The sequence below is a fragment of the Sinohyriopsis cumingii genome, chromosome 15 (assembly GCF_028554795.1).
Source record: "Sinohyriopsis cumingii isolate HCF-2022 chromosome 15, ASM2855479v2, whole genome shotgun sequence".
NCBI classification, from domain to species: Eukaryota; Metazoa; Mollusca; class Bivalvia; order Unionida; family Unionidae; genus Sinohyriopsis; species Sinohyriopsis cumingii.
In genome coordinates, this window is record NC_142975.1 from 141,084,727 (window position 1) to 141,111,710 (window position 26,984).

At 35.5% G+C, this 26,984-nt stretch overlaps 1 protein-coding gene across 2 annotated transcripts in view; it reads left to right on the top strand.

Moving 5' to 3' along the window:
* Positions 1 to 26,984, top strand: part of LOC149782926 (uncharacterized) — a 149,423-nt gene that overhangs the window by 41,102 nt on the left and 81,337 nt on the right. For both annotated transcript variants that reach the window (XM_089934482.1, XM_089934483.1), the window contains exon 2: positions 10,301 to 10,430. In XM_089934482.1, coding sequence (XP_089790608.1) covers positions 10,301 to 10,430 — 130 coding nt within the window. The remainder of the gene's footprint in view (positions 1 to 10,300; positions 10,431 to 26,984) is intronic.

Below are 26,984 nucleotides of genomic sequence, written 5' to 3' on the forward strand. Positions count from 1 at the left end.
TGACACAATACACAGATGTTTTTCACGTACACATATTGGTTGTTGGAATGATCTTTCATATGTTGGACATTTTGAAAATAAATGTTATTTAAACAGAATATCGAATAACTTCATTAGAAAAAGAGCATTATTAAATTATTATCGACATGATTGTAAAATGAAGATTCAGTCAATAAACAGCACAGTTCCCTAATGCTGCCCCTTCCCCATGGTTTTCTCAATGTCAACGCAATTTTTTTCAATTTTTGGAGGTCCCTCGGTAACTCGCGCCTTGCTTATAGTGCGATTTACGTTTGTAGACCCCATTGTGTGCGAGTTATCAAGGGAGAGGTGTATATATATCAGGTGATATTCCGCTTAGTAATGAATCTATTCTTTTTCTGTTCACAAGTAAATGCTTCTTCTTAAGAATAAAAATGTTCCAAAAGAGAAAGCTTTCAAACCAAAACATTGAACTGAATAATTTTGCTACAGCTTGAAAGAGGTAAGAAGTTTGCTGATTTGGTTAAAAAAAATATACAGTATCCCATCAAACACTATTCAGGTATGATGTCACTTGAATGTCGACGTCCGCAGTCAGCAAAAAGTAAATGTGCATTGTTCGACTGTATTGCCTGTACCCACCTTTTAAGAACTTCAGTTTCACAAAATGTGTGGGACTATACTTTTTTGTAAGTTTTCTTTTGTTAGTGTTGACTTGACTTGTGAGGAGTAGCAAAATGTGACTGACGGAAATTGTGTGAAAATCTATTGCCTGTGCTGATAATTCTTATAAAATTTCTCCAATAAGCTGATCCCCGTGTTACTTCAGACCACAAGTTATGCCTGCCCAACAGAACAGGGTTATTGACCTGACATGGGTGAGATCAGTGAGAAAAAATTACTAAAACAAAGAAGAATTTTTTTCAGGACTGGAACAAAGCACTTTGCATTACATGGTTCTTGAGATAACAGGTTGGGATAAGTGGGTTTGACTATACCATGTTTACCGTATGTTTTTTTTCTGGACACGACAAGTTTTTGGGTCAGTATTGGTCAGTAACTTTTTTCTTGATCCTAATTTTCAGGCAATAAATAAGAGCAGTTGCAGCCATTATGATGAACAGATAATTTAATTTGACGAGATACGCTGCCTGTAATGAAGACTGTCAGATTTTGTTTTACAATCAGTAACCATACTTTTACATATATATCTGGCAGAAAAATTGTCAGAAAGTTTTAATTTCTCAAATTGTATGGCATCTGTATAATTATTTTTCAAGATTAACATCAATAATATGTGTAAAAGATAAATTTGTATCAGTTGTAGTAATCAGTTCTGTTTTTAAATGAATTGATTCCTTATAGATGTTGGTAAAAATGTTTAGGATTGAAAGATAAAATGATAAAGCATGTATGAAAAGGTGGTGTACCTCACAGCTTGTTGTACTTAGGACTGGTACTGAGAAAATTTGAATAAATGAAGCAGAATTTCAGTGATTTCTTTAACAGGAAGGCTTCATTAGAATCCTTTAATGCTCTGAAAGCTGAAGCAGCTGAATCTTGTACACAGTGAGAATATCATCACATACAAGGGCTTATATTACTGCTTACAAAATACCTACATGTATATATAATACATGCACAGTACTACAGTTCTTAGAATTTTAATAAATGTATCAGTAATATCATACATGTTGCTGTTGCAAAGCTGGTACTTTTCGGGTGTAATTCATCCTCCTATTGGGGTGAATCAGAAGATTCCAGAAAACTGAATCACTGCTGGGACATCCCACACACATTGCCTATGTGCTGCCCTTCATTCTTTTCATGGTTGTATGGCTGTAATGACTGCACTTGTTACATTGATCAAGATTTGCCATTGCTTTGTAACAGTTGACAAGAAAATTTGCATTTCCTTATCCTTTCATCAGTTGCAATCTACAGATTCACCTTGATTCATATTTTTCATTACAAAATCATTGTAGTTCACATGACCTGTGTTATGAAATATGGCATTTTTATATGTGGTAATCCAGGTCACACACCACAAATTTCCCTTTTATATCTCACATGCTCTGTTATCAGAGAGGTTCGTTTTCAATTTTAGAAAACTGCTCAGGGACCCTTTGAATGCCATTTTCTTTGATTTCCACCATCATCTGGTGGTTTGGTAAACAAATTGGGATTGGCTTCTAGAGAGAGTACCCATGCACCCACAAAACCCAACTCCTATATGTATGTAGAAACCTTAGATTCAGGGTTGAGCACTCATTGAGAGCCAGAAAGACTGCTTCTTCAGGGTTCATGGTCCTGGGAAGAATCTACTTTAAACATAAAAAATTTGGAAATGGGGACATTGTTCTTGTCCCCTCAGGGGTATGTCTACCATATAAGAGGTTAATGTGTGATGGTGTCCAACAACAACACATTCGTGGTGGCATATCTCAGGAGACAAGGATGAACATATGACCACCTTCACTCTGCATGGAGGTTTAGAGCCTCCATTGTTGGGCAACTTCAGAAGGAATTACCCTCCAGGTTTGTTATATTCCTGGCAGACAGAATATTTCGGCTGGCACTATGTCAAGGAAATGGAAGATGGAAAGTTGCGCTTACCATTCGTTCCAACTTTGAGGGACTACTTTGGTGGACTTGCCACAAAGTAAAACCATAAGCTTACTTTTTTTCTCTCCAGTCCCTGACCAGATGACCTGAGCAGTGAATGCTTTCAGCCTGATGTAGAATGATCTGTTCGCTTATCCATCCCACCTTTCAGGATAATGCCACAGGTTCAACACAAAGTCATGCACTCCACTGTTGAGCTCATTTTGTTCATCCCTAATGTAGTCCCAATGATCGTGGTTCATGATCGTCTTGATTTGCTGATGGACCATTCCTGGACATTACCTCAGAAGAGGGATCTCAAAGCGGTTTCTCCAACACAACAGCCAGCAGAGTCTCTACATTTATGCGTGGCTCATTTCAAGTGATCTCTCCACAAAGAAAAGAGTTGACAAGTGCATCATTCAATCTAGGAGAGCAGTAGCTGATTTGCTTCAATGGTATTAAACTGGTGACAATAATTGCAATATAATTTTTTTATATCGGTATTGTTCAAAATTGACATAAACTTTGATAAAAAGTAGCAATGGAACTCTGTTATATTTATAAATTAGCCTATTCTCACCAATTAAAATAATTTCCAATTGAAAATGGCCTATTGAATTCCATTCCTGTACCTTCTTCATTTATATTGTTTCCCAGGGAAGTTGCAAGATAAGTAATTGGAAGCTATAATTTATATTTGTCAACAAATAAGCACCTTGCAGATACTGAAGATTAACATTGACATTGAGCACAGGGATTGCACTGCCTTAAAAAACTCATTGCCTCAAAAATTGCCAACCTCAATATTTTGTTGCCGGTTTTTAAAAAAATGGTCATTTTCATAATACACTACTACCATATGGACATCCTTTGGATCAGTGTAATATTTTTGACATATGGATGTCAAGATAAATTGGGGGAGGGGCTAAAAATATTAAGTTTTGCATACAAATGAAATTTGTAAGAGGTGACTGATCGTCAGTGAGTGGGATTTACATTGAGAGAAAATAAACATTGGAAATTTGTATTAATTGAAGACAAAGCTGATCTGGAATACAATGTACATAGCAGCTTACATTTGTGTAATACAGTCCATGATGCATTAAGTACTGTACATCTGTATGAAAAATCCATGAATTTGAGTATTGATCACATGTTAGAAAATTCATTTATTAGTCATAGCCTGTTAGAAAAAGCACAACATATATATAATAAAATGGTAGTCCTCATTTGATGTATATCCCATTGTCAAAAATCAACTTCAAAGGACCAAATGCCCATGAAATAATTGTAGAAAGAAGTATGGGTCTGATGTTTGTGGCTTCCTGTCATGGTGCCTTTGATTTCTCCACTCCGAACTCAAGATTGTATATACAAGTTTTCACAGCCAAAAATATTGTTGCCAAAATAATAGCCAGATTGTATATTTTGTCGGCAATAGGAAAAAAACTTATAACATTGTGATGCGCAGCACAATCCCTGATTGAGTAACATGCATTTAACGCAAGGCTGAGTATAACCTGGTGAAAAATTGAAAAGCACAGTTGGCCATATTAACTAACTTTGCTTTTAGAAAGATAAAAACGTATAGGAATATCTGAGTAAATTGCTGCATGCCGAGTATGTGAGGTTCATGTTAAGTTTTCAGGTGGAATGATAAATCTAACCTACTATATGAACAAGGAACATCCTGGAAAATTGCACAGTAATGGGTGACCACAGAAACAGTTTGCATTCACTTTTTTCAATAAATTAATAGCAATTTGTAATCCTTTCTTAAATGAATATATTGCAATATTTCACATAATATTGTAAAATTATGATTTTTAATTTAGTATCCACCCCTAATATATATATATATATATATATATATATATAGAGAGAGAGAGAGAGAGAGAGAGAGAGAGAGAGAGAGAGAGAGGTTTAATGGAGAACTGTGTAATGTAGTTATGTGACAATGGTGAGTGGAAACACAAGACAACAATGTTGGCTTCAATAATTACTGTTATTAGAATATTGCTGAAAGCTTCCTTTTAAAGAATTCATTAGTGTTGATTGAAAATATTATTTGTAAAATGTATATGCATGTTCTTGTAACAAGGAAACATTCATTTCATATGTCTCGAATGCTAATTGTAATGCAAATATGAATGAGTACAAAGAAAAAAAAAGACCTGATATCAGTGTTAAGCAAGTTTTAAGGTTGGGCATTCATTTTATTTTGTTGCTTTGTATAAGATGGTGGAGAACACGTGTACAGCATGGTGCCATGTAAGGGAGTCTGGGGAAAACTATATTGGTAAATGGAAATAGGCACAAGTGGTGCTACATGTAGATGTAATCAATGCTTCTGGCTCACTATATCACTGTACATCAGGTAGCAGTTACTTACACTGAGACAGGTGATTATGACAGCAGTTAGTGATAGGAGAACTTTTTGTGGTACTTCAGGAACTGTTCTATCATATGTCGGCACTTTCAAGGCTGCTCTGCCAATGAATAGCAAAGATAGAGTTGCCAACTCAGCAGATCAGGGATCTTTCTTCAGTGTACTTGGATCAGTTTCATTTATACACATGTATGAAGTGTTCATTAAGCAAGCATCATATATACTGTGTATATGTGTGTATCTGTGTCTGTGCAACACAGCAACACAAGTAGGTTATTGAGTGCTAAGACATGTGCTAATGCATTTGTAATAAAGTGCAGGGAGCAGCAGCAATTCATTTGGTTGAGAGTTGGACTGATAATCCAAGGGTTATAGGTTCAGTACCTGCCCAGGCCAGCCTGGGTCAGCTGCCTCAGCATGTCTTTGAGAACAGTAGTTAGTTCCTCATCATGTTGTTGTTGTTGTTGTAGGGTTTAACGCCATTTTTCAGCACACGATAGGCTATACATGGCGGCCAGTATTAATGGTGGAGGAAGAACCCGGGAAATCCCCGGAAAGAACCACCGACCCTCGAGAAGCTACTTGCAAGCTTTCTCACATATCCACATTGGCCGATTCCGAGACTCGAACCCATGCAGACAGAGGTGAGATGGCAGTGATCCGTAACGTAGAGCGCTTTAGACCACTCGGCCACTCGGGGGCCCAGTTCCTCATCATGATGTAGTCAGTATTATCTTAAAGGCAACAAAAGAAACAATTTTCAGGACACTGTGGTAACCAGCTCAGGCAGATCTGATGGTAGGATTTGAACTTGTACCCTCTCAGTCACAAGTTTGGTATGCTAACTACCATCTCTTTTTATTTATAAGACAGGTCCAACTGCAAACTGTACACACCAGATCTGCTGTCACATAATGTGCTGGCAGATCTGGGTCTGAAATAGTGTTAGGAGTAATCAGTAGAGCAAGCTACATAGACCATGCTCTGCAGGTGCATTATGCTACTGCAGATCAGGATCTTTGTTTTTTTTTCTCAGTTTGTCTTGACATACAGTTGAGTATATACAGTACTTTTCTACTACAGGTCCTGTCAACTTTGTGTTGCACTTTTCAGAATGAGAGGGTTTTTCTGGCCTATTCTGCATCCCAAAGCATCCAATGTTATTCTGGGAATTAAAAAACTTTGCATCAATGTTAAGGAATCGGAATACCTAGTTAGGTATTATACTGAATTAAGGGACCTTAAAAAATAAAGAGTTGATTGCCTAATAGAGGTAATTTTTAAGATATGGTTTGGCTGTATTGAGGAAGTTTTATAAATACATTTTGTGATTTTAGTTTTGCATGTTTTAATGGAACTTTGGTCAAGGATTCATATTTACTAGGGAGTCAATGTAGCTCAGTAATGATAGGTTAAAAATGCCTAACTCCCACTTTAACAGATGTTAATCCCTACCAGCTCTATAGTATGTAATTGGTATATCTAAAAAAGTTCTCTATCTTTCATATAAAAAGAGCTGATGGGGAGCTCTGGATCAGATTAAATAATTTCTGTTATCTGATATTTAACACAGCCTTTGTTGTGGTCAGATAGATTAAAATGCTTGAGCACCGAGGAATCCTTTTGATTACGGATGTCCCACAGTTGCTCATTTATTCTCACTTGGAATTCCCATTTAATCTCTCCTATGTATCTCTCCTGCATATTGTTTGCCATATTTAGTGCAGGTGTGTAAATAGATGACATTACGTGTGGTACAATGACCACTTAGTTTTGATTTATATTTGATGTTTGTAAATGTGCTTCTAAAGATTTTGGACTTATCCATTTAATGGTCTCGCAGTCTCATACTTTGAGAATGTTTTTCCTGGTTAGTATGTTGTTCCGAGCGCTGTCAAATTCAGGACAATTTATGAATCTCCTGCGTAAGTTGATTCCTAATTTCTCGAGCAATTTTTCCTTTAAGGCCACAATCTTGGAGCCTTATACAATACAAATACAAAATAGTCCCCACCATTTTTTAATTTCACAAATTTGGAAAGTTTTCTCACTTTTTTGTAAAGTGGAATTGATTGGGAAGGTAGTAGCAGATGCTTCCCTTTTGGACATTCTGTAACTGGTTCTTCCAGTTTTCTCTTTTGTTCAAAATCTCAATTTTACTGACAACTGTATGTGTAGAAGAGGTGGACAAGAGTGCTGATGCATAGATTTGTCAGGCTGTCATTGGTTTTGATATCTGTTTCATTGGATTCCTGCAGAGGGTTGCCTTTACTTTTAATTCTTTTTTTCTGAACTCCTTCACCAGTCACAGGTGTCGCTGCTAGAGAACTGTATTATCAAATTTAACAGATCATTTGGGAAGTGTAGGTTCATTTTCAGTGGTAATTGTTTATCTTGTATACCATCACAGGAGTCCAGAAAAAACTTCAGTTGTGATTTCACAATATATGTTTGCTCAATAAATTTCAGTTCATGTTGTCATAATTATAGGTTTGATTATTCTGTATTAGAAGATTATGTCAGAGAACATTCAGAATGGAATCTCAGTGCAGCATTGTTCTTTTCCTCTTGGATTAGTGGACATTTTCAGCATTTCGAACTTGTCCTTTATGAAATTATATTCTGAATGGCTGCTGATTTGTAGTAATGCAGTCAGATTAATAATTTCAAATACAAAACAGCTAGGTTCATTGTCTTTGAGATGCTTTTAAAATGTGAGATGCATATGTTTGCAGAATCATCTCAATGATCCATTGGAATGCATAATTGATTTCCCTGAAAATGTTCACTTCCTGCAATCACTCTTAGAAAGAAAACAATGTTAACATGCCTGGTAATGTTGTGCATATTTGATATGTGCAGTTTTTCCAGAACTTTTGTATTTAGATCAAAGATATGCATAGAATAGGTAGATTTATATGCTGTCTGGAGTTAAACAGCTTCTGATTTCATGTCAGAAGAAGACCAATGGTTAATTAATAAATTAATCAAATCAGTCATAATGTTTGTTGGGGCTGGTACTAAGCATATTTTAATCTAAAAGCTACATACCTTCACTTGTCATTATTGGTACAATACATGTATTTGTATACACTGTCTCCTGGATTTCCTTTAGAAACAACCTGGCCAGTTTCATGTGAGTATTTGACACTCAATTTTTTAAATGAGGTTACAAAATAAAGTCTCGATTTTTACCACAGATATTACAGGCATACTCTGGTCTTTGAACCACGTTGAAACCTTCCAAAGAATTATTTCTTATTCCCTTTTCACACCAAATTTTTTTCAAAAGCTAGTTTTTTGACCAACTGTTAATGTCCCAGAGTTTACAGAAACATGATTTATTCCTTGAAGTTGAATCTGGTTGGCTAATCATGTTGGTATGAAGTATAAAGAAGGTGCAGACAAAGCAGCCAAAACTACCCCGAAGTCACCTGTTTCTGAATGTAAGTTTCCATATACTGAACTCAACATTATGCAGGTTGGCGTGTTCTGCAAAATATGTGGAATGAAAACTATACAAACAAGCTTAAGAAAATGAAGTCCATTGTTGGAAAGTGACATCCTTCATATGGAACAATTTGCAGAGATGAATGGTATTGTGCTGATCGTGTATATCACACACAGACCTGACTGGAGTGCATACTTGGTCCATTTCCATTACTGACATTAGACAAATCATTATGGTTCTGCTGTACAGTTTTTTTTATACACTTTGCATACGGCTTGATTTGTAAAGAAACACTTCTGTATTTATTATTGAAGAAACTCATGGTCTTAAAAAGTCTTGGGAAAGTTGGTAATAAATTCATTTGGATCTGCTGGTGTATTGAACCAGCAGGTTAGGGTTTATGTTAATGGCTTAGAAGAACAAAAAGAATAAACTCAGGTCTGCTGGTGCATTGAACCAGCAGGTTAGGGTTTATGCAAATGGCTTAGAAGAACAAAGAGAATAAACTCAGGTCTGCTGGTGCATTGAACCAGCAGGTTAGGGTTTATGCAAATGGCTTAGAAGAACAAAGAGGATTAGCTCTGGTCTGCTGGTATATTGAACCAGCAGGTTAGGGTTTACGCAAATGGCTTATAAGAACAAAGAGAATTAACTCTGGTCTGTTGGTGTATCGAACCAGCAGGTTAGGGTTTACGCAAATGGCTTAGAAGAACAAAGAGAATTAAATCTGGTCTGCTGATGTATTGAACCAGCAGGTTAGGGTTTATGGAAATGGTTTAAAAGAACAAAGAGAATTAACTCTGGTCTGTTTGTGTATTGAACCAGCAGGCTAGGGTTTATGCAAATGGCTTAGAAGAAAAAAAAGAGAAAGAACTCTGGTCTGCTGTGTATTGTACAGTAATAGATCTGGCTGTAAGCTGTTCCTAGTTGCATTCCTTTTACATGTATACGCAAATAACTACCGTAACTGTATTTTATGATGTGCAATTGCAGAATTTATGCTAATTTCCCAACATTTTGCCAAAATGTCAACCATATGCATGAAAATTAAGGCAAATATTTGAAAGCTTTGATGATATTTATGTTAGGAAATCCACTATATTTAGACACATCCCCCTTGATTTTTTTTTCTTCTTCAAATTAAGGAATGAATTTCCTGTTAAATTTTCAGCTCTTGAATAGAACAGGCAAAAGGCTACATGTATTTCTCCACTGTATTAAATAATCAAATCTTTCATACATTGATACTAACCATTGTCGTTAACAATTTTGTATGTACTTGATTGTAGATATAAATGGGTTTAATTTTGAATGATGTTCAGTAAAATCAATATATTCATGTTTTCAATCCAGTCAGATAAACGAAATTTGGATAAACTAGTGGTTTGTAACAAGGACTGTTTTAACTATTTTTATGTGATGATTGCTGGATTTAAGCTCATTTCCAAAAGCTCAGTCCAGATAATCAACCAAATGGGTGAAAATTTTGAATTATATTTTTAAGCCATTCCTTTTTTTTTCTTCTTTAAAACCCTCCCCCCCTCCCCCAGAAATAACACTTTTATTTTTTCAGTTGGAGTGGGAATTTCATCTCTCACCTAAATTTTCAGTTCTAGAATAGAAATAGACCCAGTGTGGCAGAAATATGGGGACTATAATTAATGTTTATAAATGATGATCTGTGGTTAGAAGTCTCACATATCGGGTGGTTATACCATATATGGAAAGCTACATAATGGCAAATACCAGTTTGCAGTTTCTTCATTTGACCCTGACAGAATGTGAAATAAACAAATTTGTTTTCCTTGATCATTGAACTAATATGCAGCTTTAAAAATGTAAAGTGAACTGAAATTTTATTAATTTTGTAGGACTTTGATGGGTGTTCAGAGTTGAATATTCTGGAGTCATCTAATAGCAGTTTATGTGGCCAACATCTACCTTCTCCAGCCTTATCCCCAAAGTCAGTCAAACTTGCCAGTCCAGTACACAGCAAAAAAGGTAATTGCTTGAATTTTTGTCTTTCCTACAGAACGGGGCACAAAAATAGAGATAGACATGTAGTTGTCACAATGTTGACATATCCAGCGATGAATTTTTGGTTCACGTTATTTTTAGAAACTGCAGGTATTATACTTAAACACGTGTCAAATCCAGCTGCACAGATACGTTGATCAAGATCATATAATGTACCAGAAGATCTGGGTTTGTGAAGTTTGTTGGTACTAATTAGTAGAATAAATATGTCCTGCACATTATGCTAAAGCAGTTCAAGGTCAAGGTTGTTTACATTTGGATCCAATTTTATTCCAGTGCATGTAACAGTAATTCTACCAATTTATCAGTGCTTGTATAAAATGCTTTCAGGTGTAAATAATGTAGAATTAATCTGGCATTGCATAATGTACCAAAACAGATCAGGGTCTATAATCTATTGTCTGTTCTGCTTAAAATTTGAAATGGAAGTGTGTAGTCTGGTTCACTGCTTTTCCATGTTGAATGTTTGCTGTATTTGGGTAAATATGGTACCCAGCATACTGTATATACTCACTTAAAATGAATTCAACTGCAAACTGCACTCTCAGATCTGCCATTGCATAAAGCACCAGCAGATCTGGGTCTGTGCAGTTTGGTGGAGTAATCAGTACAACAGACATGTAACCTGGTCTTTAAGTGCGTTATGCAATGCCAGATCAGGATCTTTGTTTGCTGTTTGACTAGATATATGGTACCCTGAAACTACATTGAAGGAGGATTGTATGGTTTGTTTTGTGTTTGCTGAAATAGTTGTAATGAAGTGTCTTTTACATGTACACACCATATCAGCTGATCCTAGCCTGGTCTGTACAGGTTTCAAACCCACACCCCACTGGTTGTGAGCAGAGTACATTAATGATTGAGCCACCACAGTTGAAGAAACATAAGGAAACTGTTGGTTTTGCACAAATTTGGGATTGCAGAGGTGCCAGAAAATCCAGTCTTGATGAAGTGTTGTGTTCATCAGCAAAGACCCTGCATTGGCTCGTAATTCATTTGACCAGACCTAGTAAAAGTTGGGCTGATAAGTCCAGTACTCGGGATCAAGAAAATGGTTTTAACTTTTGCCTAGGGTAACTGATAAGTGTCCAGTATGGTATGGGTGGAAATCAGGGAACTGGGAAGAGACATACACTTTTCAAGCATAAATGTTGCCAGAGTTGCAACTTAAATTTTCTGCCAGGTTTAAACCAATGTTTGAGCTATTGTGATAAACTTTTTATAATTGATTTTCTGTCAGCATTGTACCTGTTACTGACTGCAGGATTACAAAAGTACCCTTGGTGAGCTGTGACAAGCAGAAATGCCTGAAGCCCAAGTTCCAGGATCCTCACTACTGACCTTTGCAGCCAGCTAATTGTATTCCCAGAAAATCCAGTGGACTAAGTCTCAGTTGAATTGTAATGGGTGAATTGAACCATGTAGATGAAGCTACATAGAGAAATGAGAATGAAACAATGGGATATAGCAGGAAATATATTTTACCATTGTAACTAAGTACAGCACAGAATAATATATATTGTTTTACATGTTTGGTAAGCCTTGAAGTGAAATTTATAGACCCAAGTGTTATTAGACCAGACCTTGCACACATTTTAAACTTCCTTTATCCAGGGATCAAGAGAACTGGGAAGAGACGTACAGTTTTCAATCATTACTGCAATGCTGCCAGTGTTGCCACATAAAATAGCTGCCTGGTTTAAACCACAGTTTGTGATATTGTGATAAACATTATAAAATTGTTTTTCGGACAGCATTTTCTATGTATTATTGACTGCAGGGTTATAAAAGCATCCTTAGTGAAATGAGACAAGCAAATAAATAAACCTTAGAATGTAAACAGTAAATATAGAAAACTAGTGAGACCTAAATGACAATACTATGTTAGGTATTATATAGGTCAGATGTTAGCACTTGAAGCCATGACAAGATTTATCGCTATCTTAACTAAAATGAACAATGCAGAATGCAAGAGGATTTTATGAACAGTCTCATTGGTTAAATGTTGTTGCTGCTGGTTAGTATCCAGTGGTATTGACTGTAGTTAAGTGAAAATTAGTCACTGCTTCCTTTTGTGGTATATATATATGCCTGCATTCATTGAACTAAATCTGACTTGGGCTAAGTGAAAATGGCAACAGAAACTTCATACAGAGACCACATAATAAATCTAATGGCCACCAGAGGATGACAGTGACTGTAACCCTTTCTGCCAGACATTGTTGCTGAAGAATCAGTATATCTAGCTCTCATCCATTGGAAATATCTATCCTCCATATTAAAACAAGAAAACCTGAATAGGTTGATGGAGGGTGGGCAGTTGATCACTAGTTGCGGATGTGAGAGAGAAAGAGAGAGGGACAGAGAGAGAGAGAAAAATAACTTTTAATACAATGTATCAGTCAATAGCTCCTCTTTCAGTTGAACCGCTTCAGTGGCCTAGTGGTTAGAGCATCTGCCTCTGATGTGGGAGGTCGTGGGTTCGATGCCCGAGTCATACCAAAGACTTACAAAAATGGTACTAACAGCTGCCTCGCTTGGCACTCAGCATTAGGAGGTTAGTGTTAGGACTGGTCGGCCTGGTGTCAGGATAATGTGACTGGGTGAGACATCATGCTACATGTCTGCAGCATGATGTCCCAGTGCTAGACATCAGTATAAACTGTCATACTGCAGACATCGTAGCAGTATGAATGATTTTTTTTTTAAAGCTACGTTAAAAATCCAAATCACACACACACACACTTTCAAGTGAACTGAACTGATCCACTATGAATATCAGTTGTTTTGTCTTGTACTAGGAATTTAATGAAATGCAAGCAACTCAAAAATCCATCTGCAACCTTTTTAGGTCTGTTGGTCATAGATCAGTAGAGATAATGAGATGGGATGTTGTCCCTTGTGTATTGTCCATCCATTGGCACAAGTTTGTTAAAGCTATTCCTAGGCCACTTGGAGGGTTCCCATAAAACTTTACACATACATGCATCTCATGGTCTAGATGTTTCGAAAGGAAGATGGTGCCACTTGGACATCAAGGATAGTCACCACAATTGCCATCTTGAACGTTTTGTTATTGCTACTCCTTCTGAATGGATGGTCTTACCAGCATAGGGATTTTCACTAAAGGACTTAATATGGCCTCTAGTGCTCCTAAATGTAAATGGTACCAATCTGATTCCACAGTGGCCATCTGGAAAATCTTGTTATTGCTACTCCGCTAACAGAAAGTCATTTTGCCATGGGGTTTTAACTCATTAACCCCTGCCGCCTCTAGAACTTTTTGTACTTTACCTTCCTCATCTCCCGAGTGCCACGATAACATGGCGCTGTTTACTTAGCTAGTTTCCAGAGTTCCAATTTTGAGTGGCAGTATTTGTCTAGGCCTGTATCCCACACAACAAGTTAAATTGGCACAAACCATTGGTTGATTTCAAGCCATTTCTTGCAGGTATTTTAACCAATTCAATTTTAGCTTACATAGTGAACATTGCTGAACAAAGGGGAAAAAATTGACTTTGATAGCAGCAAAAATAGTGGAAATATTTAGATTAGAAATTGATGAAAATTATGAGAATCAGCTGGTGGGAGTAGACTTTTACTTGACAGAGTATTAACACTGTTAAGTTTGCAAGAACGATGACAAGTGGAATTTCTGTGTACATAAAATGGAATGAATTTCATGTGTTGGTAGTGTTAATTATTCAGTGTGAATTCATAATGGATTTTTATGGATTATTCATGGCAAGAGTAACAAGTTGGTAAGAAAATCATTTATTAATCTTTATGCATCAGTTTTATTTCTGCATGTAGCTTGAAGTTTATACCATTTTGTATGTAATTTTATTAAGAACTGCTGTGCCAAATTTTAGCTCAATTAAAGGAACGTAAATAAGAAAATAACATTTATTGCAAGTAGCTCCCACTGTAAAAATATGCAAGCCAAGTACTCTCAGCAAGTCTCAGGGATACAGGCACTGGTAAGCAAACAATGCTCTAGGTGATCTCTGCAAGTTTGCTGTAGGGGAATGCTTCGCTGTTTTGCTGAGTTAACCAGAACTTATGAAGTCTACTTAATCCCTAATGAAAATTGTACTGATTGGATCGCCAATATGGGCCATCTTGAAAATCCTTTTATTGTTACTCCTCCTGAATGGACGGTTATATCAACATGGAATTTTCACTGAAAGATGTCTTATACTGTTTAGTTGGTCCTTAATGATAATGGTGCTGATCTGGTAGCCTTCATGAAAATCTTGGTATTGTTACTTTTTTTATAGCAACTTGAAGTTTTAACCAGTAGACATCTTCTGATGTGTTTTGGAGCCTAAATGATACCACGCTTCACATCCAATATAACCTCCACAGTATTCATCTTGAAAATCTTGTTATTGCTACCCCTCCTGAATAGAACTTGATATTAGCATGGGATTTTCACATGAAGACAGTTTATGGTGTGTAGTTGGTCCTGAATAAAAATTATGCTGATATGATATCATGTATCATGAAAATCTTGTTATTGCTACATGGATACTCATACCAGAAGATTCTGTCTAGTTGATGCTAACTTAAAATGGTACTGATCTGACATCCTATGGCAGCCATCTTGAAAATCTGTTTGTCATTGCGCTTATTTATGACAAGTCACATTAACATGGGATTTTTCATGAGAAAACGTCTTATGATGTCTTGTTTGACTTGAGTAAAAATGCTGATCTGTCATCCTATATGGTATGACAGTGAACATATTCACTAATTCTCCATAATGAATGGTCATATTGGCACAGGGTTTTCACAAAAATCATCTTATTGTGTCTAGTTAGTGTTAAATGATAATTGTGATAATCTTAAATCCAAGATGGCTGTCATCCAGTATCATTCATGAATATCATAGATGGTTGCAGCACACATCACTTAGAAGGAGAACTGAATTCCTAGAAATTCTTTTCAGACAGTAGAACAACATTCCCTTGGAGGGATCTGGGTAAAATAATATAATGGCATCTGAAATCAATTGAAGAAATAGATAATAGTTTTTCAACATTTGATGTTACAAAATTGTTACATTAAAAGAAGCAACTTTTGTTTGTCAGTGGGAACTAGCACTGCAAATGCAGAACCAGTGTTAAACTAATGTCCACTAATTAATTCTAATTATTCAGATGCTTGTCATTCATTAGCATTGCAAAATAAATGGTCTTGGCAAACAAGATGAATCCTGCATTCATTCACTTTGCAGAAACAGTATAGCAGAAAAGGTTGCATTCAAAAATCACAGATGGCTAGTAGGTCATCAGTTTGGAAGTGTTTTAGACATCCTATTGAATATGAGAAGAACATTGGAACAACTGATAAGATCTGTCTGCATTCCTTGTTACAGATATCCTAATCATACTGAAATATGACCAGTATGTCAACACAAATGGTACCACCCAGCTATTGTCATTCCTTGGAAAGATGACAAGATCTTCCAAGTTGGTACATGTACATGTATATCAATAATGTATCATGTCATAAGGTGTATATTATGATACCTCTTGATGAATGGCACATGCATATCATTTTGCATGTAATAGATTCATTAGTTAGTTTTTTTTTAAATTAAGACCCGTGATCTTATAAAGAAGAATTCACACTTTTAGCTCAACTGTTCATAGACCAGAAGCACTTATGGGATGGTTTTGTTATGTCAACTGTCTTGCAGTGTTTTTACTACTCCTCCTAAATGACGAAGTATTGCCATGAAATTCAACACACACCATCATCCCATGGTCTAGTTGGTCTTTTATGAAAATTCTGCCACTTGGACATCCATTATGACTGCCACTGTTGCCGTTTTGAAAAAAGAAATTCATTTGCTACTCCTCCTAAATTGAAGGTCAGATGAACATGGTTTTTTTATTTAAATACTTCTTACGATGTCAAGTTGGCCCAAAGCATTTCACATTGACCAAACTGAAAATCTTGTTATCACAGCTCCACCTGAATAGATAGTCCTATCGGTATAGGGGTTTTCATTAAATGGCTTATGTGACTGGTCTTGAATGTAAATGGTGTCAGTCTAATGTTTAGTATGGTCACCATAGCAGCAGTTTCGAAAATCTTATCAGGATTCCTCCTAAATGGAAAGTGATATTGACGTGAAATTTTGTTGTTGTTGTTGTTGCTGTTGGGCTTAACGCCATCCTTCAGCACAAGATAGGCTATACATGGCAACCAGTATAACTGGTGGATGAAGAACCCTGGAAAACTCCGGGAAGAACCACCAACCCATGAGAAGCTACTGGCAAGCTTTCTCACGTGTCCACGTTAGCCAAGCCTGATCACACTCAGACAGAGGTGAGATGGCAGTTATATGAAATGGTGAGTGCTTTAGATCACTTGGGACCCCTAGAGATTTTCATAAGAAGTCTTCTTATCACTACTGGTCATATTAGCATGGGGTTTTATGTGAGTTGGTTGTAAATGAAAATGGTGTAGTTCTGATTGCCAAAAGAGATGTAACACTGGCTATCTTGAAAATCTTGTTATTGCTTCTTTTCCTAGATGGTTGGTCACATTGATATTGTTTTCACTAAAAGAATTTTTGTGATGTCTAGTTAGTGATAAATGAAAATGGTGCCAAGCTGATATCCTATATGGCCACTATGGCAGCAATCTTGAAAATTTTGTTTTCATTACTCCTACAAAGCAGAAAGCCATATCAGGAAGGGATAACCATCAGAGGACTTTGTATGTTTTCTTGATCCAAATAAACATTATATCAATTTTACATCAAATATAATCACCAGCTTATCAAATTTTTTATAATTGCTAAAAGTATCAGAGTGGTTAAAAGGAAGAAATGATCATGTCTCAGATCTCTGAAAATTCTTTTTGGCCAGTAGAGCATCAGTCCTTTCAAGGGACTTTTGTTTATATCGATGGTGTTACCTCCAAAGGGTGCCAAGCATTATTTTTAGGACTGTTATGGCATGAAGAACGTAATTCTGCCAATGTCATTTATGCTAGTTAAATCTTTTTCTTCTTTCTGTCCTTTTTTTGTTTCTTCTAGGGGCTCATTACAGATGAAACTAAGACTTGATAGGTGGATATGGGGGGGGCAACGGCTAACAACATATTATCAGTAGATGGATATAGGAATTGGGGGGTCCAATGACTGTAACGACATGTCAATATGTTATGTTGTTACAGTCTTTTGCCTGCTCCCAACCACACACACATACACCCACCCACCAACTCATAACCAAACATTATCCATATACCTAAAATCTTAATTTTATTGTCAATAAGGCCTTATGCGTGGATCCACAGTAGAAGCACTCTGGCAGATCCTAAAAGATTTCCAGACATTCCATAAGATTGTTGAGTCTAGATCAATTATATCAATTACTATTTTTGTTTCCATGTGAGCATACAGAGCAGGGATCTTACTCCACTGGAGATGGTGGTCATGTCTTCTACAACTTTTTCTGATTTTAGAGCTAATTGACATGTATACTTGGTCATGTGATTGCATCAACCAATACAATTATGTGCAACAGTGATGTCATTGCTAATACAACAAAGTTGGATATGCCATACTTTCAAAGGAAGTAAGGGATGAAAAGCAATCCAGAATGTTAATGTTCATTTAGAATCACAAAAACACAAATCTATATTTTTTATAACTTGTGGTGCATGATTGCATCTATAATGTGATTTTTGTTCATGACTGTAAATTGTAATTATTATATTTGATTTAATTATATCTGATTTAATATATATTTATTTTAATTTAATTGTTTGTCAGTTTAAGTTTTTTTTATATTTTTCATTACATGATATTGTAATGTAAATTTATTCACTAGAGATGATACTTTTTTCAGAAAATAGTGTGACCATGATTGTTTGTTTTATAAACACCAGGTGTTGATCTAAATCCTGACCTTGTTTCAAAATTTATAGCAACCACGTAAACAAGTTCTGTTTTTATTTTAAAATGATTGGTTGTTGTTGACGTCGTGATGGGACTTCGTGTTTAAGATGTAAACAATTTTTATTATTTTATTTCTTAGAGTAAAATATGGTTTTCGTCAGTCACACTTGGTGTATGTGACATTTAACAAGTATTTAATTTCTATGAGCTTTGATAACATGATCATGTGACCCCTTGTTTACTTTTTAGAAGACCATATAAGCTCTGTTTTGGAGGGTCATTCTCGGTAGAAGCTGGGCTGTTAAACTGAAGTTGTATGTTGTGTTGTTTGGAGTTATTTCAAATTATTTGGATTCAAAAGGATTAATTCTGTTAATTTTCTGGAAAATACGTGTGCTTCTGGGAGATTTCTAATCAAAGAGTTCTTATAAGAAATTTATTTTGATTTCCAAAACTGGAGTGATAATTCTTGTTTCTACAAGGAACTATAGACTTAAAAACTACAGGTTACAGCATATGTCATCGTCTTCCATCTTGGATTCTTCTTCGGGATTCGAACTTGAAATCAGCTGAACATTTTGTTATTAGGACTACTAAAATTTTATTCTTGGATTACATGTATTTTGGATTTGATTCTTAAAACCGTAAGTTCATAATTTTTTCATTTTTACAGTATTTTCCAGGGAAATATTGTATTTTTTTCAAAGCTTGTTATTTTCACTCTTTCTTGTGTTACTGTTTATTCAAGCCTAGACACGTGATGTAAGAGTAATGATTATCTACAAGTCAAGATATTATTTAATTTTGTCTATGGGTATATTACAGTTCTGTTGTAAATTTTAAGAGTGTAGGTTGCAGAGATTTATAAATAGTTGTTGACTTAAGTGTTTAAAATCATTAATAATAATAATATTGATAATACCTGTTGACAACTTTTGGGTAATTTCTCATTGGCTACTGGGTTCATAGAAGAATTTAGTTTTTTCCCATTGGATGGGTTAAGTCAGGTGGGTTCTTATATGATGTGGGATATCTGCAAAAATGTCACATAGCTAATGGTAGAAAAATACATTTTCACCCCGATGCTTGTATATAAGTATGTGGAGCTAGAAATTTTAGACATTCTTGTTTCTTGTCTTCTTGTTGCATCAAGTCTGCAGACACATTTTATGTTGTGTTCAATAATTATTTGAGCGGGAACATTTGTTTAGATTATTCATTGAAACAAGAAATTGCTCATTGGACTAAAGTGTTATTCTGGAACTATTGTGAATTATTCAGAGGAGTTCTGGACAATGCCATTTTGATACATCATGATTGTTGGCAGACCAGTGCATTTAATGATCTGAAATTCATTTGTATGAATTGGATCTTTTGGACCTGAATAGAACTTTTTTAGGATTATTTTGGATTCAATTCATAATACTGTAAGTTCCTGTAACAGTTTCATTTTATAACTTTGATAATTAAATCATTAATTAAGTTTTACTTAGTTTATGACCATAGAGTCTTAACAGTCAGATATATCTTTTTCTAGCTCTATTGGAAAATAATTGTAAAGTTTCTCAGATGCACCAATTTACAGTATTTACTGACTACTTTAGGGTTTGTGTAACATTATAGCGCATTTGAAAAACTGCACAATTATTTCCCTGATACAATTTGTAAAGTATTATGAACACATATCTTTTACAAATGCATTCCATTTTAATGAATCAAAATTTAACAAGGTGTTGTAGCTGTGTAGGGTGAAGGTGGCAGCTATATTGGGGAATTTAGCTGGTAGAGCAAATAAACAAATGTCTAGGCTACATATTTCTTTAATGGTTTCTTTTCTCTGTACCAAATTCAAATTCATAAGCTCCCACTAACTGAACTGAACTGAAAAGACTTAAGGTCACCTATGCATCTGGTGCTTTCGTGACTGGTTAAGTCCTAAAGGCCAGGATTATCAATTGGTTGGGACTGTAGGTATGGTGCCACTACTGCCCCGTTTTTATGTGCGAATGTCTCACGTTTTAATTCTGAAGTATGTCCGGGTGAGGAAGGAGGAAAAGGACCAGTGGGACGTGAAATGTCACAGGAAAGTGGTATGCCCGAAAACGGCAGAGCCCGTATGATCAAACCTAGTCCAGTTAAACTAGTGGATATATACAGTTCCAATAGTGTGAGCCACTCGTGTAATTTTCCATATTCTTTAAGTTGTAAAATTTCATTACTACTTTTAGCTAAAGTTGGAATTTTGTGTACATGGTGTACTTACGGTTTTCAGACATTTTCAATCGGCTGGACATCAGTCACCCTATACATGTTTCAGTCATGCTGTGTTTACTTTAGATATTACTTTTGATGGCGGTATACGAAGGATCAGGTCAGGGCTGTGGGGATAGAGCTGTTTTAGAAAGATGACTTTAATAGCCAAAGGAAGAACCTCATGTAACTAGGAAATTTGGTAGTCTATGTCATCCGTTCTTTTCTTCCCTCTTTCTTTCTTCTCCAGTCTGTTTGTCCCTCTTTCTTTTTTCTCCATTCTCTTGTATTTTTGCTGTTTTGCTGGAGTTGGATGTTCTGCTTTTTGACTGTACTGGTCTTTTAATGCCATAATTTCTTTATTTAATGGCTATGGGTAGGTTTAATAAGTACATTGTGCCCCTTTATTGTATTTGAAGGTTGGTTAGAGTATTTGGTCTGAGAGACTGTCGGAATTACGGAATTACGTATTGTATTTTGATAATTTGGGGACTGTTTGTCTGCTGTTTATTTATTTCCACCTTGTACGGGGAGCCTGATGACAGGACTTGGGTCACCTTATAGTCTTAGGATTGTTGGGGTGCTAAGAATTATGGTGTTTGTATATGTCCTACCATTCTTTGTCGCCTTGTGTAACCAGGCCTGCAATATTTTTCTTTTTTGTGATGAATTGTAAGGTTATTTGTGTTGTTTTTTTAATTTTACTCAGACCTGTATGTTTAGTATTGTGTTAGTTACATGCAGGGAAAAAGGGGGGTGTCATTATGGGCTTGCCCTTTGGCTAGCAGTCTTACCTTACAGCTATAGCTCTCGTATTTGTTGTTATAGTTACATTTTTGGATATGTTTATATTTTGCCATGTTTATTAATTTGTTTTAGGTACCATATTATACTCTTGTATGTGGTGTCAGTGTTTGTTATGTGTCTTGTCCAAGTGTTCAGGGTACATCATAGGGGATGAGATTTTCTTTTGGTATTCTTGTAATCTAATTCGTTGAGTGTGGTATTTGGGGCATTTGTTACAAACAGGGTCCAATGTTTCAGGTACAGGGCAGTGAGGACAGTTAATAGTTTGATTCGGCTATTTCTTGAGATGTTTTCCAAAGTTGTTTCTTAGTAAAGTTTTGCCTGTTTTGATCTTATAATTCGGAGGTTGGTGGTTTCCAGATTTTTCTTATTTATTCTGCTTTATCTGACTATATGTCTCATGAGGCTCTATTGTATTGTTCATGAGATTGTATTTTGCCTTTTGGTCAGCTTTGTCGTTGCTGCCTAGTTGTGTTAGAAACATCGTTTTTCATTGGCTATTTGGCTCACGCATGAGCAGAAGGGTAAAAGTTGGATTTTTTATAAAAATTTTTTGCTAAATGAACCCATTCTTTTTTTTATTGAGACCACTCTTTATTCCAAATGCCCATGTTGCCCTACTTTTTGCAAAGGTTCATCTGTCTGTTTTCAGTCCATACCGGTTTGCCTTAGATCTGAGACCAAAAAGTCTAAAATCTGGACACAAAATCGGATTCCAACCACAGGCAAAATTTGGGTGTGAAAATTTGGGTCCAAAAATGAGGTTTTTCCCTCTGTATTTTTTAGTGCAACTAGAAATTCCAGATTATTTGGTATCATTGTAGAGCTACAACTGTCTACCTTTCTATAATACCTTCCACTTTAGTGTATTAATTATATGACCATGATGCTACAAAGCTCGGCATTAGGCTACTACCTCCTGCCACATTAACTCGTTGCCAGGGGTTGATGTGTTAAATAAATGTAGTTTATGTGTAAGGGTTGGCAAAGATTGTCAGTTCAAGTATAAAATATTATATCTGTTTCTTTAAAATCTATATATAAGTTACTGTTGCTAATTTGAGAAACTTAATCTACTGTCATGTCTCTAATATCATCAGCATTTTTAAAATCTAAAACTAATTATAAGTCATGTAAATAATCATTTAATTACTTCACATAAACATAAATGTCTGTTGTTCTCACTACATAGACCATAGAGCTAGAACTGTTAAACCAAATGATTAATGTCCATAAGGCCATGGGGTGAGTGTGCTGTAAAGATTCTGCTTGTATTGTTTTGGACTGCAGAAGCAGAACATTTCTTGATATGTGGATTCTATTCAACATGAATATGTACAAGACTAGAAAATTGGAAAACAGTTAAATCATATAAAAAGTCTCAACTACAAAGGTATTAAAAAACAGACTTAAAAGGTGTCTTTAATAATAATGGAAGTATTCTTGCTTATGTTAAATTACACACGTCACTTCGCAGGGAATACACAAGATTTCTAGAGCCATTTACTTGTGGGAGCAAAGTATTTTAAATTCAGCTCTCAATTAGGTAATAAAAAAATAAACTGTCTGGCATACAGAACTTGGCTTGTGCACTAGAATGTTCTAATTACCCATATTTGTTTTCTGTTACATTGTAACACAATCCAGCCAACACAAAAGTGTTATCTAGATATTTCATTGCATACATATGATGCAGCCAGACTGAGTATTGCATTCAAAGAGTCTGGAGTGTTCAGTTGACCCCACCCACTTTTCCAATCAAAATTTTACACTTCTAACAAAAATTGGCCATTTAAAGAAAAATGAACCACTTTTATATTAGAATTAAACCCCCATAGAAAAGATCTTGGATACAATCCTGAATTTAGTGTTTGTGTCATTGGTTCAAATCTGACCTTGATTGTGTACCAAAAACTGGTCAACCCCAATTTTTCTAAATAAATTGCATACATTTTTTTCTTCCGACAAATGATACACTAGTTAATTCTTTGCCTCAACAGGTTTCATTTTTTGTTATTTAAGAAGTTGTTAAATAACTATAATTTTTTATCCACTACATGACTTTACAAAATAGGGGCCCCGAGTGGTCTAAAATGCCCTCCAATACGGATCACTGCCATCTCACCTCTGTCTTCATGGGTTCCATTCTTGGATTTGGCCAATGCTGGTATGTGAGAAAGCTTGCCGGTAGCTTCTTGTGGGTCGGTGGTTCTTTCCGGGGTTTTCCTGGGTTCTTCCTCCACCATTAATACTGACTGCCATGTGTAGCCTATCATGTGCTGAAAAATGGCATTAAAGCCCACAACAACAACTTTACAAAATACATTTTTTACATGATTTTACAAAATTGCTTTCTTTTCATTATTTTACAAAATTGTTATCTTTTGATGATTTTTGCAGAAGCAAAGTTACGGCTGAAAAGAGCAATTTACATATTTCATCATGCTGCTCAGTAGAGTGTCTGCTTTTATCTCAGTCCACCCATTTTCTATCCATCCAATGTAACATCACCTGGTAGATCATTAATATATTATTTCCATTTCATTCTATAAGGCTGGTGAATCTCAATTACACTTGGGACATCCATTCATTATGCGATTGCAGATCTGGGTCTGTGCAGTTTGCAGTTGGACTTGTGAGTAGACAGTATGTTGAAAAAATCTTGCCTTTACTTCATGTGTTAATGTCACAATTGGAGCGTTTATGTGCGTTGTTTTTATCATATGGAATTAGTCTTGATAAAGCATTTTTCTGTTTGAAGTTAACTCTAATGAGAGTTATTCGCAGATTTTTGGTTACATTTTGTATAATCTTGCATTTAGGTTCTTAGCCCTGAGTAGTGTCGGTGTAACTATTATTGTTTGAGAATTATTTTTAGGTTGGGTTGGTATCTAGTTATAATAATAATAATAATAATAATAATAATGACCTTATTTAAAGAGAGTAATCCTATTCTTGCCAAAACATATCTGTAGACTCATCTTGATTGTATTTATTGCTTTATTACAGTACATGTACCAAGATCATGATAATTCATGTTCTTTGTAATATGACTATGTGCGATTTTTATCTCAGAAAGCAGATCACACACCAGTTTTTGCTTTTATATTACCGTATACTTGCATATAAACCCATTCACGTATGAGCCGACCCATAAGCTGAACAGGTATAAGCACTAAAAAGTGCATGACCAGCGTATAAGCTGACCTACAACTCTGAGACATCTCAAGATGCATGCGGTAAGTTCTAAATGCATTTATATAGGCAAACATGTATTTAAAAAAATTCATGTATGCTTATCTCGAGGTTGGTGTGCATGATTATTAAAAAAAAGGTATAAACTTGTTTGAAAAGTAATTTATTTTTCTGTTTTCTTATTGTTTCTGCCTAATTTAGATTTGTGTATAATTTGATCAAACGACGACACGAATTTAGCAGTCGCGAGTTGCTGTAACACTACCTCTCTGTTTTGAATCGATTATTGTTTATTTATGCATTATTACATTGGACATTTTATATCAGTGCACCTAAATCATTAAAATGTAATCCCAGTATGACAACACAACAAACAATATGGTTCTGTGCTAATACCGTAAAAGCTGAGTTGTAGTTTGCTTTGATGTAAGTGACCTTACACCATACCTTGTCAATTTTCATGCCTCTCAATTTTTGGGGTCGCTCCACGCCTATCTTCCGATTTAATAATATCTTCCGATTTTTGCAGAGAACTCCTGATTATTACATTATGTCTTCGATTTTCATTTCTTCTAAACAAAAGTCCTACATGTTCTGTTGTATCACCTGTGAATTATTATGACGAAATAATTACTTTATTATAAAGAATTCACTTCTTCACTAAATAGAATGTTACATTTAAACATCGTTTTATAATAAACAATACTAATGCTTTACGATTTAATAATAAGGGAATAAGGTCGGATATACAAGAGGGGGAAAATAGTTGCCACATGTACGGTACCATGAGGCTGGCTATTTTGCCACCTTTAATTCAATAAAATTGGGAATCCTTTATTTGCCAATCAATTGCAATCAATTACTGGTGCTTGCATAACATTCAAGTGTTGAATGTGGTTTCTTTGAATTACGACGGAGGGCCAGTTGTTTTCACAAAATAGTTGCATAGATATGGATTAACGTTTAATTAGTCGCGCTAGCTTTCTTGCTTGTTTATATAAGACTAATCATTAGCTATTGTGCAGTTTGACCACAGCTAACCAAATTATGACAATAGGGCACGTTTTGGGGGAAATGAATAAAGCAAAATCTGCATATAATATGTTTAGGAATAAGTAAGGATTTAAGTGATGCTAGGCACGCTTTGCACTGTAGGTACTGTACATTATAGTTCAGCATGGTCATACTGGTAAACTCAACCGGCCCTCGAATTATGAAGTCTGTATTTACCTTTATTTAACTTTGAGGTGGAGAAATCAGAAAATATGAACTTGCAAAATAATAACAAAAATCAATCATAGTACTTTTATAAAAGTATAATAATTGTCGTGTCACTGAAAGGTACTTTTTTTTACATGCCTATGTCTTAGGACAAGGAAAAAATTATTGTTTCGTGTCTTAAGATTTACAGCCATTACAGTAGTCAATAAAAAGACCTAAAAACTGTCAAGTTTAGACATTGGCCTGCAGATAAGCCATCCCCCTTCTTCCAGGCCTTTATTTTTTCCTAAATTATTTGGCTTCTACATGAGTATATACGGTATGTGTTTAGTTGTCTAATACCAGTTCATTATTATAAGTTATTTTAGGGTTGTATTATCAATCTTACCAGAGGTATTCCTCATTACCAATCTTACCAGAGGTATTCCTCATTACATGTATTATCAATCTTACCAGATGTACTGTATTTACTCGCGTATAAGCCGAAAAATTTAGGAAAAAAATAAGGCCTGGAAGAAGGGGGTCGGCTTATCTGCAGGCCAAGGTCCAAGTCTGAATTTTGTAATGCTTTTTTCCCTCGATTTCCAGTATTTATTGTTTCTGTCGATCACCGAAGATGAGATCACATGCCTAATGATGCCACATGGCTCATAAGATTTGTGCTGTTGTGAAGTGAAACAAATATTTTTTTTCTAACTTAAGTGGTAGGATAATGAATGAAAAGCATGTTTTAACGTACTTGACATCTATTTGACAGATGTCCATCCAGCAGAAAATGCAGCCATGCGTGTTATTTGAGCCACGGTGGTACGTGTATTTTCCAAAAGAACCGTCATATTAGTAATCTCCAGTCAAGTATTTAACCCTCAGCTAATCAGTAATCATTAAACTCTACGGTATCGTACAAATGCACGCTAGCTTATTTCAGTGTAAATATGAAAAGAATCTACGTAAAAAAATAAAAGAATTACGATACTAAAGGTATATACGACAAACATTTTGATCGAGAGTAGAAATACATGTACGATATCTTAAAGGAACAATAGCGAGAGGCTTCATAGGGGTTTGTTGCGGGCACGCTTAGGAAGGGTAAATAACAGGGCAATATACGAGTCAGCGTGAATAAT